This window comes from Trachypithecus francoisi, unplaced genomic scaffold, assembly GCF_009764315.1.
Source record: "Trachypithecus francoisi isolate TF-2019V2 unplaced genomic scaffold, Tfra_2.0 Lachesis_group2, whole genome shotgun sequence".
NCBI lineage: Eukaryota > Metazoa > Chordata > Mammalia > Primates > Cercopithecidae > Trachypithecus > Trachypithecus francoisi.
The window spans coordinates 93005853-93022971 of NW_022681465.1; the positions used below are offsets into that span (position 1 = coordinate 93005853).

At 38.3% G+C, this 17119-nt stretch overlaps 1 protein-coding gene across 1 annotated transcript in view; it reads left to right on the forward strand.

Moving 5' to 3' along the window:
- The window catches only part of ZSWIM6 (zinc finger SWIM-type containing 6), a 240227-nt gene that overhangs the window by 161963 nt on the left and 61145 nt on the right, over nt 1–17119 (forward strand). The window contains 1 exon segment of the mRNA XM_033179662.1: nt 2603–2959. Within this exon segment, the coding sequence (XP_033035553.1) occupies nt 2603–2959 (357 nt within the window).

Consider the following 17119-nt stretch of genomic DNA (forward strand, 5'->3'; position numbering starts at 1 on the left):
TGTTATCTCCGGGTAGACTCTTTAAGTACTAACTGGTTTAACTCTTGGATCCTTAATTGTCTTGGCTTTGCCTGTGATTAGAATCGTTCTCCATCTTCAAGGTGTGGGGATGGGGAAAAAGTTATCTCCAATATCACTTTTGCAGAGAGACAAAGACACTAAGTTGGTTGGTGAAGAGAGATGTTGTGACAGTGTTAAGTGGGAAGAGACTGATTTTATAAATGGTCAGTTTTCCTATTAACTGGTTTTCCTGTGCAAGTACATATATGACAGGTGGAAAACAGAGTTTGCCTTGAACTAAATGCACATAATGTGCTTGGGAACTTTCCGGACTCTCTCTTATGATCCTTTGGTAATTTTCTTGTCTTGATATGTGCCTGTCCCAAGAATTTTTGATTATTGTGGGTTTATATTACATCTGCATATATTACAGCAAGTCCGCCCTCATTATTCATTTTTGAGATTTGCTAGAGTGTTTACTTTTTCATGTGACTTTTTCTTCATGGGAACATAGATATTTAAAAATTTTAGAATATTTACTATGTACCCTTTCTTTAATTGTGGTTTTTCAGAAAAAGTTGTTGATTAAAAGACATAAAGGAGACTGGAATATCCATTTTGAAACAAAATATTTGTGGAAGAAAACCAAAGATTATTATATGACAGTTCTCAAAATTTCTTATTGTGAGGCAGTAATAGTGACTTGTTTTTAGGGAATGCTCTTTTTTCATTGATGCATTTGATAAAGATTATTGCAACACCTTTCTCATTTTACTAAATGTTGCTAAGAATGATCAAGGTGAAATTATATTGCCTCTGAAAGATTTCTTAGGAGTAGCATTTCTTTCAACTGTCTGACCTGGGTGGACTCTGCAGGGGAAGACAGTAAGCGGGGTTCAGATGTCCTGTGTGTAAACCCTTACCATTGTCTGGCCGTCATTCTTGAGTTTTACCTCTGCAGCTCCATGTGCACCACCCCTTCCAGAGTCCCCACATGGTAGCGATCCTTTTCTTTGTGAATGAAGGGGAACTGGAAGAAACAGTGGCCAGCTAGATGAATTTTATTAAAGTAGCATCAATAGAGGAAGGCTGGGAGAGCCCAGTTTTCACTGTGTAGCATTCAAGTTTCAGGCACCTGAAATCCTGAAGTCAGTCTGAGTCGTGGAGGTTCCCAAAACTATATTCTTCTTACTCCTTTCCGGCTTATCCTTGGCCACTGAATATGGCTTTGAGAGAGAGAGAGGTTGGGATTGAATGGATGCTCCCCCTTACCAGCCACCCCAATTTAGGACAGCCTTCCTATGCAATGTAGGGAAAGAGAGCATGGAGGAGTTGTCCTCTGGCCAAGCCGGTCAGGACTGCCTGGTGGGCGGTGGTGGTGGAAGGCAGTAAGCTGTAGCTAGTGCTGTCCAAGGGGAAATGGCCACCGGGGCCGGGTGAATGCCTCATGTGTGGACCATTATAGGCAGCAAAACGGCCATTGGTCATGGAGCTCATAGAGCAGGGGTCCCCCAACCCTGGGTCGTGGACCAGTACCAGTGGACTTAGATTCTCATAGGAGCGCAAACCCTATTGGGAATTGGACATGCGAGGGATCTAGGTTGCATGCTCCTTATTAGAATCTAATGCCTGATGATCTGAGATGGAACAGTAGAAGTTTCATCCTGAAACCATCCCCTTCCATGGATGGGGATCCATGGAAAATTATCTAATTGTCTTCCACAAAACTGGTCCCTGGTGCCAAAAAGGTTGGGGACCACTGTCATAGAGGATTTCTGTGTGGATTTAAGTTTAAGGTATAAGGCCTCTTAAAGCTTTTTCCACCTTGGTAATTTTTTACCGTGTGTGTGTGTGTGTGGTGTGTGTGTGTGTGTGTGTGTTTAATAACCATACATCTGTATAGCTTTCCTCTGTATGTGACATGGAAGAGAATCATCATTATGAGTTACTTAGGTGGTAGTGTATATGAGATTTGGTGGGCCCTGCAATTCTATAAGCAGTTGCTGCTCATAGACATTGCTGTATTGGGATATATGTTATGCATGTTACAGAAAGGATTATTAAATTAAAAAATTTCTCTGGTCAAAGTTTGTGAAAGGGACCCCCTTAGAGTTGCAGTATTGGTCGGTTGGGGCCAGCTATTGGCTGCCTAGAATAAAGGTGGGGAGAGTTTGTTTTTGAGAAGAAAGCTGAGCTGACTGACTCTACTTTAAAAAAGGAGTAGAAAAAAGAAGAAAACCACTGATCCCACTGATCTAGGGGATTATTGTCTTGTATACCCCGATTCAGAGTAGAGTAATGATGGCCTCTGAGTGCTGTAATCTAACCACTTCCTATAGGTATGATGGTAATGTACGGCAATATATGTTTTCATATGGCTGTGTAAAATACTTTAGCATATCTGTTGAATACCATTTTTTTTTTTTTAACCTGTAAGGCGCTGGCGGTAGTGGTTAGTGGCCTGAATGTTTTTACTTGAATATAAAGGCTGTCATATTTTTTTCTTGCTGCTGTCAAGTCCCACACATTTCAAAGAATTAGAGCATTTCACGGCATCTGAATGCAGAAGCTAAACCCTCCCTTTCTTTCTTTCACCCTCAAGGTTTCCACTTGAGCGGCACAGTGACAGAACCTGCAATACAATCGGAGCCAGAAACTGTTTGCAACGTGGCCATCAGCTTTGATCGTTGCAAGATTACCTCAGTGACCTGCAGCTGTGGAAACAAGGACATATTTTATTGTGCCCATGTTGTGGCACTGTCTTTATACCGCATCCGCAAGCCAGATCAGGTCAAACTGCATCTTCCCATTTCAGAGACTCTCTTTCAAATGAATAGAGACCAACTGCAAAAGTTTGTACAGTATTTGATCACAGTGCACCACACAGAAGTTTTGCCAACTGCTCAAAAATTAGCAGATGAAATTCTTTCCCAAAATTCAGAAATCAACCAAGTTCATGGTGAGTATAGACATTGACTCTTTAAATGTCCTCTCTGGATCCTTTTTCACTTATAAATTCAATTATTCTGCATAAAAATGAATTAAATGTGAAATAGGTCATCAGCATTGCTCTTAGTTGGTCAAAAGAGATTTTTACATTTGTATTCTAAAACATTTCTTTTGAAGTGTTTTGTGTTAGGTGCCAAGCCTTTTGTGCTCAGAAAAATCATGCATGTTAAAGCTTGGTTCTTATACTTCCTTTATATTTAGTCATATTTCATCAAGTACTAGATATTAGTTATGCAAAGCACTTATTTAATTCACCCTTGTCAATACACTGACTTGTGCCTATTGTGAATTTTTTCATTTTCTTTTAAAATTTATTTTCCAGTGCAGGAAAGTTTCTGATCAGTTGCCTCGTATTAGGAAAATAAATTGTTTTTAGAAAAACATTAGAGCTTGTTTAGAGAGAATTTGGAATGTGAATATTTTGTATAAGAAAATACAAAAAGGTTTCTTTTAAATCTTTTATACATTGAACATGTTTTCTCATTTATTTGTAAACACATTTATCGAGTGTTTATGCAGTGCAAATATGTCAACTTACAAGAATATATATGTGCAACTTTTCAGAAATATACCTACCACTTATTTCATACAGTACATTAATATAGGATAAATAATGTTGTCAAAACGTAGGTTGCTTGTATTTTTAAAACATTTGGACATAATTTTAAAAATATTTAAAAATGTTGAAAAAAGTAATGCAGTTTTGACTAAACAGCTCTGGGACCTAACGTTGTTACATTTCTTTATTTATATTGATTTGAAATCTAGGACTAGTCTCTCAACCCTATTCTTTTAGGTTTTCTTTAGTGGGTTAGTTGATACAGCAAATAAAAATGTTTCAAAAAAGCAGTTTGAGGTCCTTTTTTGTAAACTTTAAAAATTACGAGATATAAAAATGTAGAAAAGTACATATAATATGAACGTACAGATTAACAAAGTGAACTATCACCCAGGCCAAGAAATAGATGGCTCTTAGCACTTGAGAGGGCTCCAAGTACCCCCTTTCAGTCACAAGCTCCTTTCTCGTCCCCTTGGTAACCACTGCCTAGTTTTATAGTAATCACTTCCTTTGCAGTTTGTGTTTTGTTGTTTTTGACATCATTAAACATTGATTTAGTTTTATCTGTTTTTAAACTTTGTGTAAATGGAATAATACAGTATGATTCTTGTATTACCTGACTTCTTTCACTCAGAATCATGTTAAGATTTACCCATATTTTTTCACATACCTGTAATTTATTCATCTGGTGAAGCACTGTCTAGTAGAAATATAACATGAACCTTCCCATAGAAATAGAATATTAACCACATGCATAGTTTCAAATATTTTAATAGCCACATTTTAAGAAGTAAAAAGAAACAAGTAAAATTAATTTTGGTAGTATGTTTTCTTTCGCTCAGTATATCTAAAATATTGATCCAACGCATATCATAATATTCATAAATATTCAAGAAAAATGTTGTTATTTTACTTTTCTTCATGTTAAGTCTGTGAAATCTGGTTTCTGTTACACACCTCACAACATATCTCAAAACACTGGTAACTACACTGCAAGTGCTCAGTAGCTACATGTGGCTAGTGGCTGCCATGTTGGACAGCACAGCTCTAGAGTCTTCTGAGTATGAGAATACTGCTATTTATTTGTCTGTGTTCACTTTTGATAGGCCTAGTTTTGAAAGGAGCTGCTGTGAACATTCTTTTACAAGTCTCCTGGTGCTGTGAGATACTTCTAGCGTGGTTTCTCTGTCAGAGGAAATCCACATAGTTGTATTTCTTCTAGTATTCCCCATATCAGGCTCAGCTTTACTAAAGTAGCCATCATAAGGTGTGTAAAGCGTTTGACTTGGTAGAGTCTGCCAATGTTAAATAACAGGAGTACCTTCAGCCCTCCAAAAGCGCATGTATTCAAGGACTTTTTCAAGTAGGCTTCTGCTCTGTCATATCAACTGCCTCAAATCTTGCTGCCTTGTGAAAATTCAGGCCAGCTAACGGTCATCCCAGAGATTTCTCTGTTTGTGGCTTCTTACTAAATTGTACATTGGAAGCAGAGAACAGAATATACTGTTTCTTCAAACTTTTATGCATTCTCTCCTTTCCCTCCTTTTTTCCTTAGGTCATGTAATCCGCTAGGATCACTTTTTTCTCTTGAGCTTCAGTAAAACCGAAAGCCTCCATCAATAATGAGTTGCTTGTTCTGCATTTCTCTTGCTTGTTTTGAAGGATAGTAGCCTCTAAAGTTTCTTATCAGAAAGATTTTTCAGTCTGTGTTGAAATAATGGAACTAGTGAAACAATGTGAATTAAAGTTGGATGAGATAATGTGTTCACATGATGTAGTTCTTTCATAGTTTCTAAAATAGGAAAGCCTATCAAGGATAGATTGCAGGTTACCTTTAGAGTCAATATGATTTCTTAGTAACTTGTATATAGGAACAGCTTCTCCAGAGCAGCAAATTTGAGCAATTTATCCCGCCAGCTTTCTCTTCACTTAATTTATCATCAAATTTACTCTCAGCCTGGAAATGGACCAATTACATGAGCTGCCTTCCTGCCTTCCATTCTAGTTTGACAAGTGGTAAAAAAGGAGAGAGGTAGGAAGCAAGCCATGGTGACCTTAAGTGATGAAATGGGAAATCTGCTCCCTGGAGGGTCTTATTTTAATTGTTAATGACATAATAGGGAGTGGGATTAAAAATGTTTTGCAGTTACTTGACAACATGATCCCACCTGCCTATAAAGATCTGTATGTAAGACCCTCTTTTTTAAGAAATCTGTTTCTAAAGCAGTACTTTCTTGCATGGTTTTGTGGATACACTTTTTCTTTGAGACAGAAGTCTTGAACATGAATATTGGGAGGATTTAATTTTTCTCTGAGGAAAAGCATCACTTTTACCTCACATAAACAAAAGGGTTAAGATATGATTTAGACTTGATTAGTAGGCATCATAAAGACAAGGTTTAGCTTATCCAAATCTTTTTTGGAAGAAAGGCATATTATATATAATTTATGAGTAAATACAAAATATGTTGATAACAGTAGGTTTTTCCCCTTTTCCTTGTGAACTTAACCTAGTAGTTGTTCTTAGTAGTTGTTTTTCTTATTATTTTACAACATTTTATTTTTTAAAGGTTTATCCTGGAGATTTAAAGTTTTTCAAGCCTATTTCACACACATTGTTCTTCACAATTTCCTTTTGAGCAATATTCTTGCAATTTATAATTGCAGTAGTTTGTAGATAAAGAAATCAGGGAGAATGAGTTTAGTGACTTATCCAAGGTCACAGATTCAGTGAAAGTTGTTGGAATATAGTTTGTCATCATAATAGTTCAGTCCTTGTCATAGACCATTTTACATTTCAATATGTTTTCATAAAATTTCCCACATAATTTTAATTAGATTATAAAATTAACCACTACATGCTAAAGAGGCTGTAAGATAGTTAATGGCCCACCAAGGAGATTGCCAGTTGTAGTTCTGTATTTTTAAAGCAAAATTGTTTGCTCTTGGTTTTATAATCTAATAAAACTTTCTAGTGTCCGTATTTTTAAAAAAGAAGCTGGTGTCTTTGCTAGGTACTTTTCTAGAGACTTACAGATTTCCAAGTGCTAACCCCACTCTTGTAGTTAATTAACGTGGTCTTTTCTGTCCTTTATGCTTCCTATTAAAGGAGACGTATTGTAGATAGGTAAACTGTGGTGTAGGGACAGAATACTAAACTTGAAATCTAGAGGCCTAGAATCCAGTATTGTCTCCACTACATATTACCTGTGTGACCTTGGATGGGACCCATTTTTTTTCTCATATTTAAAATGCTCATAATCATCTCTATCAGTGTTGGGATAATTTTAATCATATGATGGATAATTACAAAAAAGATAACTGACCTTACTTCACGTTGGGGTATCCACAAGTACTCATAGTTAAGAAGAGAGAAGCCGGTAAAGGGATGGATAGTACTATAATTGGAGGTCAGATTGCTTTCCCCTGACTTTCTGGCACACATTTCCTCCTCTTTTATTTTCTCTCCTAATCTTCTGTAATCTAGCGTTAAGATTTTCTTACACTAATCTTCCTATGGGCTAGCCTGTACTGGGCAGACTATCACAAGGAAGGACAGTCTGAGGGGAAACTGGCCTTGACCCCAACCGAAAATAGAGGAAAAGAGGAAAGGATCATTTCAGTGGCCCTTTTATTCCCATGGCCTGGACTAATCCTGAAAGTAGCCCAGACTTACCCCTCACTTCCCTGTCATGTGCCCAGAGATGCCATCTCAGCTAGCCAAATGTAGAAGACATTTATTCACATATCGGATGAGGGTTGACATATGACATCTAAGATCTCTTCCGCTCTGTGTCTTTGCTGGTGGTTATCTACAAAGGCATAGGAGGAACCTAGGCTCCGTACTGCAAAGGCGTACCTTCTGTAGCTTCACCCAGGTGTGCATTCATGTGTTGTTCTTCCATTTCAATTTGTTTGAGCATGGTTCTTACACAGCCAAGACCAAGAATTCCATTCACATCTGCCTGTCCTGCTTAACCTTGCCTCTGAATGCCTTTGTGTCCTGGCCACCATTGTATATCAGTCTATTCAGACTATCCCAGGTATTAGCAAACAAACAAGCAAATCTATTTAGCAGTCCCATCTTCATTGCATAGCTCTTCATTTTCATTTGATTGTGAGCTTTATCAGACTGAAACTGTGGCCTGTGTATCCTGATAGCTTCTCTAAGCACAATACTTAAGACGTAATAAGTAATCATATCTGTTAAGCAAAAAGTATGACTGTCATTTTTCATTCTATTTTGTTCTTAGTAGGAAGTTGAGTATTTATTCTTTAAGGACATGTACACTTTTATGTTCCAAATCTACCAGTGAGTGACAGCTGGAGTCATCTGATGGAGGCCTCATGTCACATTTTCCTTCCTTTTATTTCCCTGTGGATGGTTGTGTTTATCGTAATTGGGCTTGCCTTAGCAACCAGTTTTTGCAGGTATCCTAGGGAGGTAATTTGATTGTTAGTATCATACCCTTTCTGTTGTACAATAGAACATTCTGGTGTTGACAGTTGGTAAAACAAAGGTATGGTCTCCTGATGGTCTATATAATTAGCAAATATATTCTGTAGGAGATAGTTCAAGTTGCTTTCACTATACTATCTTTAAAGTGCAGTACAGTGAAACTTAAAGAAAATTTGTAAAAGAAGAATTCATGTAGTAGTATTGAACTATCTAAAAAGGCGAGTCCTCATTTTTTTCCCATTCCCAACAGCTCCCTTAGTCTCCAAAAGCACCCTTATTCTCACAAGGCAGGCACTGTGGAGAGCATGGTTCATATTCTGAGACATTTTTCCTCATGAACACACATGTGCAGACATGTGCACACATATATATGAAGTTTTAAAATAATTCAGAAAATAGTCTTCAGTTTTTTTCTCTTAATATGTCAGGAATATCTTATGTTAATACTCTTATGATGTAGTTCTGTTTTAATTGTAGTACAGTATTTTGTAGTATGGATATATTTAGCTTTTAACTGACTGAATGACTTTGAAGAGGTTGTTTGCATTTTTCCCTGTATACACACTGTTGCTGTGACCATCTTTATGTGTGAATGTGTGTGTGTATGTATGAATTTGTATAGATATAATAGATTCTTAGTAATAGAAATGCCAGAATAAATGATATATGCATTTTGAATTTTGTAAGTACTGCTGAACTTCCCTTCAAAAATTACCAGTTTTACCCTTAAGTTGTAAGTAAAACTTGATGTTTCTATAAGAATGTTTTTAGGCTGGGCTTGGTGGCTTATTATGCCTGTAATCCTGGGACTTTGGGAGGCTAAGGTGAGTGGATCAGTTGAGCTCAGGAGTTCAAGACCATCCTGGCCAACATGGTGAAACCCTGTCTCTAGTAAAAATACAAAAATTAGCTGGGCATGGTGGTGTGTACCTGTAATCCCAACTACTTGGGAGGCTGAGGCAGGAGAACCACTTGAACTTGAGAGGCGGAGATTGCAGTGAGCCAAGATCGCACCACTGCCCTTCAGCCTGGGTGACAGGGAGGGACTCTGTCTCAAAAAAAAAAAAAAAAAAAGTGTTTAAAAAAAAATGGATAGAATCTATGATGATGTACAGGTGATCCCTTTTTTTTTTCTTAATATGAAAAGTTTTTACATTTCACTTTATTGCCAGAGAAGTCATCTTTGAACTTACGTCTCTTAATTAGGAGGAATTATAAATCTCTAGCCCATGAGGAATTTGTTGGGGAATGCAAAAACAGCCAGGTTACTTTTAGCCCAATACCCTTCATCCTCTCTTCGCCTCCACATCTTGCCTTCCCTCACACTCTTTGGTCATCTCTGACACCATCCCAACCCTCATAATTTAAAAAAGATTGCTGCCAGCTGTGATCAGTTTCCTTGCCCATCCTGCTCTCATTGGGCTGGCCTCCGATCTCTCCAGTTTGGCTAGAAGAGCTTATCATTCCCATCTCCCCCACAGTGGTGCTTCTCATACCTCCCACTGTAAAACTATTCAGAGTGTTTAAGAGTTCCAGCTTTGAAGTTGGGCAACCTAAGTTAGAATACTGGCCCTTTGCTTTCTAGCTTTGTTACCAAGGGCAAGTAACTGAATCTCTTCAGGCCTCGGTTTTCTTGGTTGTCAAATGTGGACAATGAAGAGTGCCCATTTCATAAGGTCAGGATGGTCAAAGAGTAAAAGTGAGCTGCTATTACCGTCATCATTGTGATGTGGCAGTTGATAGGAGTCCTCAAGGGCAGCGGTAAATATTTGAGGAAAATATTTGTGGACCATTTTTTTTAAAGTCTTTTAAAAATAATTGGAGTCAACTATTCTTAAAGCCTGAAAACATAGTAGATCTCTTAATAAATCTGAAGAGTTGAATTATGTAAAAATAAGACTTCCTGAGAATTTTGCATTTAAATATTTTTATTTGTGTACTGAGTAATCATTAATACATCTATTAGATAAGTAATGGAAAATAACGTACTGAAAAGCACTCTGGGTTTATACTCTGCAGTTTTTAATGAGCACTGGAGAATGTACAAATACTTTATTGCTTTTTTCCATATAAAATACATGATTATTTCTGTACATGAATACCTATACTATTGAACTGCTGAAGTAAATTAAATGATAATAAGAGATGAATAATAAAATCAGAAGAGAGGAAAATAATAGAGGAGGGACCATAAACCCTGACAGGTCTATTTGAGTTTCCTGAGATATATGCTGATGGCGGTGCTGCTTATTTATAATTCCTTGGCATTTAGCTGAAAAGAAGGTGGTTTGTTGGGGGAGCAGAACCTGGTGCACATCAGGCCTTCCTATGTCATTAGCCTCCACAATCAGGAAAATGGCTTGTCCTCTGACAGCTCCTGGAGAGGACACCACACTATTTTACGGCAGTAGAATTACGTGGAGTGACCCTAGAGTGTGGAAGGTGACGAAAGATCTGGCTGTTTCAACTACAACAAAATTGTAAATTAAAATAAAGGCATTAGTTACCCCTTTGAAAGGAGACTTTAATTCAGGATAAAACTTAAATCTTTTCTAAAGATCTAAAGAGTGTGTTTATTGAGTGTTATCATCTTTCAGAGGTCTTCTAGTTCTCTCTTCTCTGCTGTAAAGAAAGAAATTTTTTTGAGTCTGAGTCACTACAGCTTGTTGTCTTGCCTTTTCCCTCTCGGTGCGAATGGTTGATGTCAGATTTTGCCTGTACGACAGATCAACCAAGACCTTTGTAAGCCACCAACTTAATGTTTCCTAGCTTTAACAGCAAACACTAAAACTGTAGGAGATGGCCTTCTTCTGTAGGTCCCCAAAAGAGGCTGAATTAATCACCTCTGCAGTGTAGACATCTGCTGCCTGGATAGGCTGAATTTGATGAATTAATTTTAACAAAAAGGGACACTGCTACATAAATATAAATGTAAAAGCATTATTTGGAAACCAGTGTTACTGTGGCAGTTGGGTCACAGTTAAGATGAAGATGTTAACTTTGTAAACAAAAGACCTTCGCTCTTTCTTGTTTTGAATTTGTTTTCCAGCAAAGTAAAATAAAATAAAGCATTAAGTCTTCAACTGGAAGTCAAAGCTGTGAATAGCTCCATGCACCAGACACAGCATAAGCCAGTTATAAACGTGTCTTCATAGCTCAGTTTAAAATCTGCATAATGATTTGGTGGTATCTAACACCTAGAAGTAACTGTATCCATGGCGTGAGACAGATACCTCATTCAGTATGGCTTAAATATGCTTTATTAGATACACTGGAGAGGTGTTTGTCTGATGCCTCAGGATCATGAATACTTTTAATTATTAAGATCTAGAATGTGCCACCCTGCTTAACATTCTCTCCAGATAGAATTCTACCCTCCCACCATTTTTATCCCCAGCAAAGATTCTGAATCAGTGAGTCTGAAGTGGTATCTCAGCATCTATTTTTCACAATATGCCTCTGGCATTTTGATATGCCGTTACTTTAGAGAACTACTGGGGCAAGCGAGTTTGATGTTGGGATAAATCACAACTAAATCAGAACCAAATCAAGCAGTAGACAGGGGATGCCAAAGACTTAGATAGTGGTCCTTCACGTCCATGAATTCTCCTTTGTTTTCTGCCTGTGACATTACATTACCAAGGTAGGTGGGTAAATCAAACTCACACATCCATCTCTGGGAATGAGAGACCAAATTGTTCTACTTTTTTTTTTCCAACAGATAATTTGACTTTCCCCGAAGGCCTGAAGAATTAAGCTTCAGTAATAAAATGCCCACAAAGATTAATTATACAGTTGTAAATATTATACCATTTATTATTATAAATATAAATAAGAGTAAAAACATGATAGGCTTTAAAACATTTTACGGCCGGGCGCGGTGGCTCAAGCCTGTAATCCCAGCACTTTGGGAGGCCGAGACGGGTGGATCACGAGGTCAGGAGATCGAGACCATCCTGGCTAACATGGTGAAACCCCGTCTCTACTAAAAAATACAAAAAAAAACTAGCCGGGCGAGGTGGCGGGCGCCTATAGTCCCAGCTACTCGGGAGGCTGAGGCAGGAGAATGGCGTGAACCCGGGAGGCGGAGCTTGCAGTGAGCCGAGATTGCGCCACTGCACTCCAGTCTGTGCGACAGAGCGAGACTCTGCCTCAAAAAAAAAAAAAATAAATAAATAAATAAATAAAACATTTTAATGGACCATTTAATTTACATACATACAGATTCTGGTTCCTGCCCAACGGGAGGAATATCTAATAGCAACTATATAAATACATGAGTTATGTTTCTTTTTGCATTCCCTTCTCAAAGCTAAATGCTGAGAGGTTTGTCTTTGATTATAGACAGCCATTAACAAGTAGACATAAATTTTGCAAATCTTACATTTTATATAAGGCTTAGGCAACATTGTAATGCATGTAATCAAGACATGTTAGGATTTAAATAGTACAAGAAAACCAAATACCACATGTTCTCACTTATAAGTGGGAGTTGAACAATGAGAACACATGGACACAGGGAGGGGAACATCACACACCGGGACCTTTTGTGGGGTGTGGGGGGCTAGGGGAGGGATAGCATTAGGAGAAATACCTAATGTAGATGACGGGTTGATGGGTGTGGCAAACCACCATGGCATGTGTATGCCTATGTGCATGTTCTGCACTTGTACCCCAGAACTTAAAGTATAATAAAAATAGTTAAAACTTAGCATTAGTGTTAAATACATGAATTTGCACTTTTGGGGAAATTATTGTTGTAGACATTAAATTTCCTGGTCTATAATGTATAGGGTACGTGTCTTATTCCTAAAATGTAGAGTGCATTTATGTTTTATTTATCTACTAGTTATCTTTGCTTGCAGTCTTATGAGTAAGTTAGGAAGATTTCTATATCACATGAACAGATTTCTAATTTTTATTGCTCAGTTAATTTTTTCCCTTACATTATAGAATTTTAGAGTTAAGGAAATGGAGGCCCGAAGAGCTTAAGTTATTTGCTGGAAAATGTATAGTTTTTCCAAACAGTGCCTACAGCTGAAATCTTCTGAATTCTAATCCATCCTCTCAACTAGTGTGTAGACTTTGGGCCATTTTTTTTCCTCCAGTGCATTTCCTTCTTGCCCAGTACTGTAAAGAAGTAAGTTAATTCTAATACTAGCTTACCAAAAAATAAAAATAAAAACCCCAACTTAATATATCAGTTCATTTTTCTGTTGCTTATAACAGAATACCAGAAATTGAGTAATTTATAAAGAAAAGGAATTTATTTCTTATAGTTCTTGAGACTGAGAAGTCCAGGGTTGAGAGGCAGCATCTTGTGGGAGCCTTCTTGCTGGTGGGGACTCTGTGGGCACAGGGCATTGCGTGGTAAGGGAGCTGAGCATGCTAATATGCTAGCTTAGGTATCTCTTTCTCTTATAAAAGACACCAGCTCCCTCCCATGATAACCCATTAAGCCATTAATACACTAATCCAAGAATGGATTAATGCATTCATGAGGGCAGAGGCCTCATGATCCATTCACCTCTTGAAAGGCCCCACCTTTCAGTACTGCCACATTGGAGTTTAAATTTCAACACGAGTTTTGGAGGGAACAAGTATTCAAATTTTCTTAAAAGCTTAAGAAAACATTCATATATTTATACATTTGCTATTACACTTTTCTTCACTTGAACCAAAATCTGTATGTATGTATGAATGTATGTAAATTGTCCATTAAAGCAATTTTAAAATCCATCATATTTTAAAAATATATAATAGTGTCCGGGCATGGTGGCTCACGCCTGTAATCCCAGCACTTTGGGAGGCCGAGGTGGGCAGATCACAAGGTCAGGAGATTGAGACCATCCTGGCTAACAGGATGAAACCCTGTCTCCACTAAAAATACAAAAAAAAAAAAAATTAGTCGGGTGTGGTGGTGGGTGCCTGTAGTCCCAGCTACTCAGGAGGCTGAGGCAGGAGAGTGGTGTGAACCCAAGAGGTGGAGCTTGCAGTGAGCCGAGATCATGCCATTGCACTCCAGCCTGGGCAACAGAGCGAGACTATGTCTCAAAAAAAAAAAAAAAAATATATATATATATATACACACACACACATACATATATATATATATAGTGTTTTTAAAACCTATCCAGTTTTAAGGAAAAATATACATTGTGTAATTCAAGTCAAGAGTAATTTCTGTATTCTTCTATCACTTTTCACTATTACTGGGGGAACCCGCCCCCAATATTTCAACGTATTTTCTTTCTATTTTCCATAAGTGTTGGCCGGCTGAGAAATAAAGAGAAAGAGTACAAAGAGAGGAGTTTTACAGGTGGGCCGCCGGGGGTGACATCACATATTGGTAGAACTGTGATGCCCACCTGAGCCTCAAACCAGCAAGTTTTTTATTAAGGGTTTCAAAAGGGGAGGGGGTGTAAAACAGGGAGTAGGTACAAAGATCACATGCTTTAAAAGGCAAAAAGCAGAACTACTAATAAGGATCTAACAAAGATCACATGCTTCTGAGGGAACAGGACAAAGGGAAAAAGCAAAACCACTGGTAAAGGTCCAACAAAGATCACAAGGTAAAGGGCAAAAGCAGAACTACTGATAAGGGTCTATGTTCAGCGGTGCCCACGTTGTCTTAAACATCTTAAACAACAGAAAACAGGGTTTGAGAGCAGAGAACTGCTCTGACCACAAATTTACTAGGGTGGTGGAGTTTTTCCCCTCCCTAGTAAACGTGAGGGCACTGCAGGAGACCAGGGCATATCTCAGACCTTATCTCAACCACATAAGACAGACGTTCCCAGACATCTGGGCGGCCATTTATAGACCTTCCCCCAGGAATGCATTCCTTTCCCAGGGTATTAATATTAATATTCCTTGCTCAGAAAAGAATTTAGCGATATCTCTCCTACTTGCATGTCCATTTATAGGCTCTTTGCAAGAAAAAAAAAAAAATATGGCTCTTTTTGCCCGACCCTGCAGGCAGTCAGACCTTATGATTGTCTTCCCTTGTTCTCTAAAATTTGCTGTTATTCTGTTCTTTTTCAAGGTGCACTGATTTCATATTGTTCAAACACACATTTTACAATCAATTTGTACAGTTAACACAATTATCACAGTGGTCCTGAGATGATGTATATCCTCAGCTTACGAAGATAACAGGATTAAGAGATTAAAGTAAAGACCAGGCATAAGAAATTATAAAAGTATTATTTGGGAACTGATAAATGTCCATGAAATCTTCACAATTTATGTTCCTCTGCTATGGCCCCAGCCGGTCCCTCCATTCGGGGTCCCTGACTTCCTGCAACACACTATTGGCATGAAAAAAAAGTAAGTGGAGTATATTCTGAAGTTTTTGGGGGATATCTGAATGGTGACCCCTTTGCCAATTCAAGCAGGCCACAGAAGACTGGACCAAATTCAGATCTACTTAAAATATTTGGCTATTTCTGTGGCAAACCAAACGCCCAAGTCTGACATGGGTATGACCCAAGCAGCTGAAATGTCTTCAGTTATGCCACAGCACTCAGCCCCCATCCAAGTAGTTCTGGGGCAGGTCTCTTTGTGGATTTTGGCCCTTGATGCACATAGAGAACAACTTAAAAAATGACAAAAATTGGGAGAAGTAACCACTGTGAGGCTAGATGTTTTTCGAGATGGAAGATTGTATTGTTTAACTCAGTTTATCAGAAGGACCAGTGGAAATGGATGGTCAGTAGCTAATTAGAGTTTCCCCATGAAGAGGATAAGGAGGGATGTGTCAGATTTCCAAGGAGGATGTTGGGAAGAATTTAAAAATAAAAGTCAAGATTCAATAGTTGTTTGGAAAATCTCTTTTGAGGCATTTATGTAAATAATCTATAGGTATTTTGTGCAAGGGTGTGTGTCTGTAGAATCAAAAGATGGGATGGATTAGGGTCTCTGAATTTCTGTGGGATACAGTTACAGACCTAGTAGTTAACTTCACATCATTGTGTGTCCTTAAAGCTTTCTGTAAAGGAGAGGCATGCTAACAAATGCCTACAAACATACCAGTACCCTTCCTTAAATGTTTATTTGCTTTAGGGTTGACAGCCCCTGCCTTGATGACCTCGGGACTCAACATTAGCTCTAGGATCCTAGAATATGTTCATCGGCAGAAAAAAGAACCTGGAGACTGGATTTAGCAGTGTGGCTGTGTACAAGTCATAACCAATTGGAACCCATTTCTCCTGTAGAATGGGGATCATGATCTATACTCACTTCCAGGGGACATTGTGAGGAGAAAATGAGATAATGTTTATGAAGATGCTTTATAGTGGTTCTTAACCTTTTAAGTAAGAATTCTTTTTCCAGGGGAGAAAATGTATATGTGCCTTTCTCCGTCCCTCTTTTCCCCTTTCCTCCCAGTACTTGATCGCCTGATAGTGGCTGGGTGTTGGGAAGCAGTGGTGAGCAGGGTAGATACAATTCTTGTTCTCATGGAGCTTCACTTCTACATACTTGTCCAGTCCCTACTTGGAGTGACTTTCTCTTTCTGGAAGAGTTGGTCTCTCCAATCTTCCTAAGAGGCCACTTATTTCCTTTGTCATCTTTGCTCATTTACTTATGCAGCCTTTAAATGTTGGCCTTCCTTAGGATTTGGTCCTAGATGCTCTTAAACAGTTTCCTGCTTCCCATAGTATATCCAGCTTCCTCCTTGAAATCCTCTTCCCTCTTCTCCACTGTCTCAAGGGTGTGTCAGATTCACCATATTTAAAACTAAGCTCATGACCTAAACGCTGCTCCTCCTGACTCCCAAACCTTGTCCTTCTCTGGTGGTCTGTGTGTCAGTGAGTTTTCCAGTATTCCGTATGGTTGTTTAATCCAGAAACTCATGTCTCTCTCCCATACTTCACATATCCACTTATTCACCAAGTTCTTGTTGCGTTTATGAAATCCTGTCAGCCTCTCCATTTCTGCTCTCATTGCTGTTTTTCAAGCAACTATCATCATCCTGTATGCACACCATCAGAACAGCAGTATGTATTTTTGCCCCTCAATTCATCCTCCATATTTCAGATAAAGTTTTTTTTTAGATTCATAAATATATTCACATGGTTCCAAAATTTTAA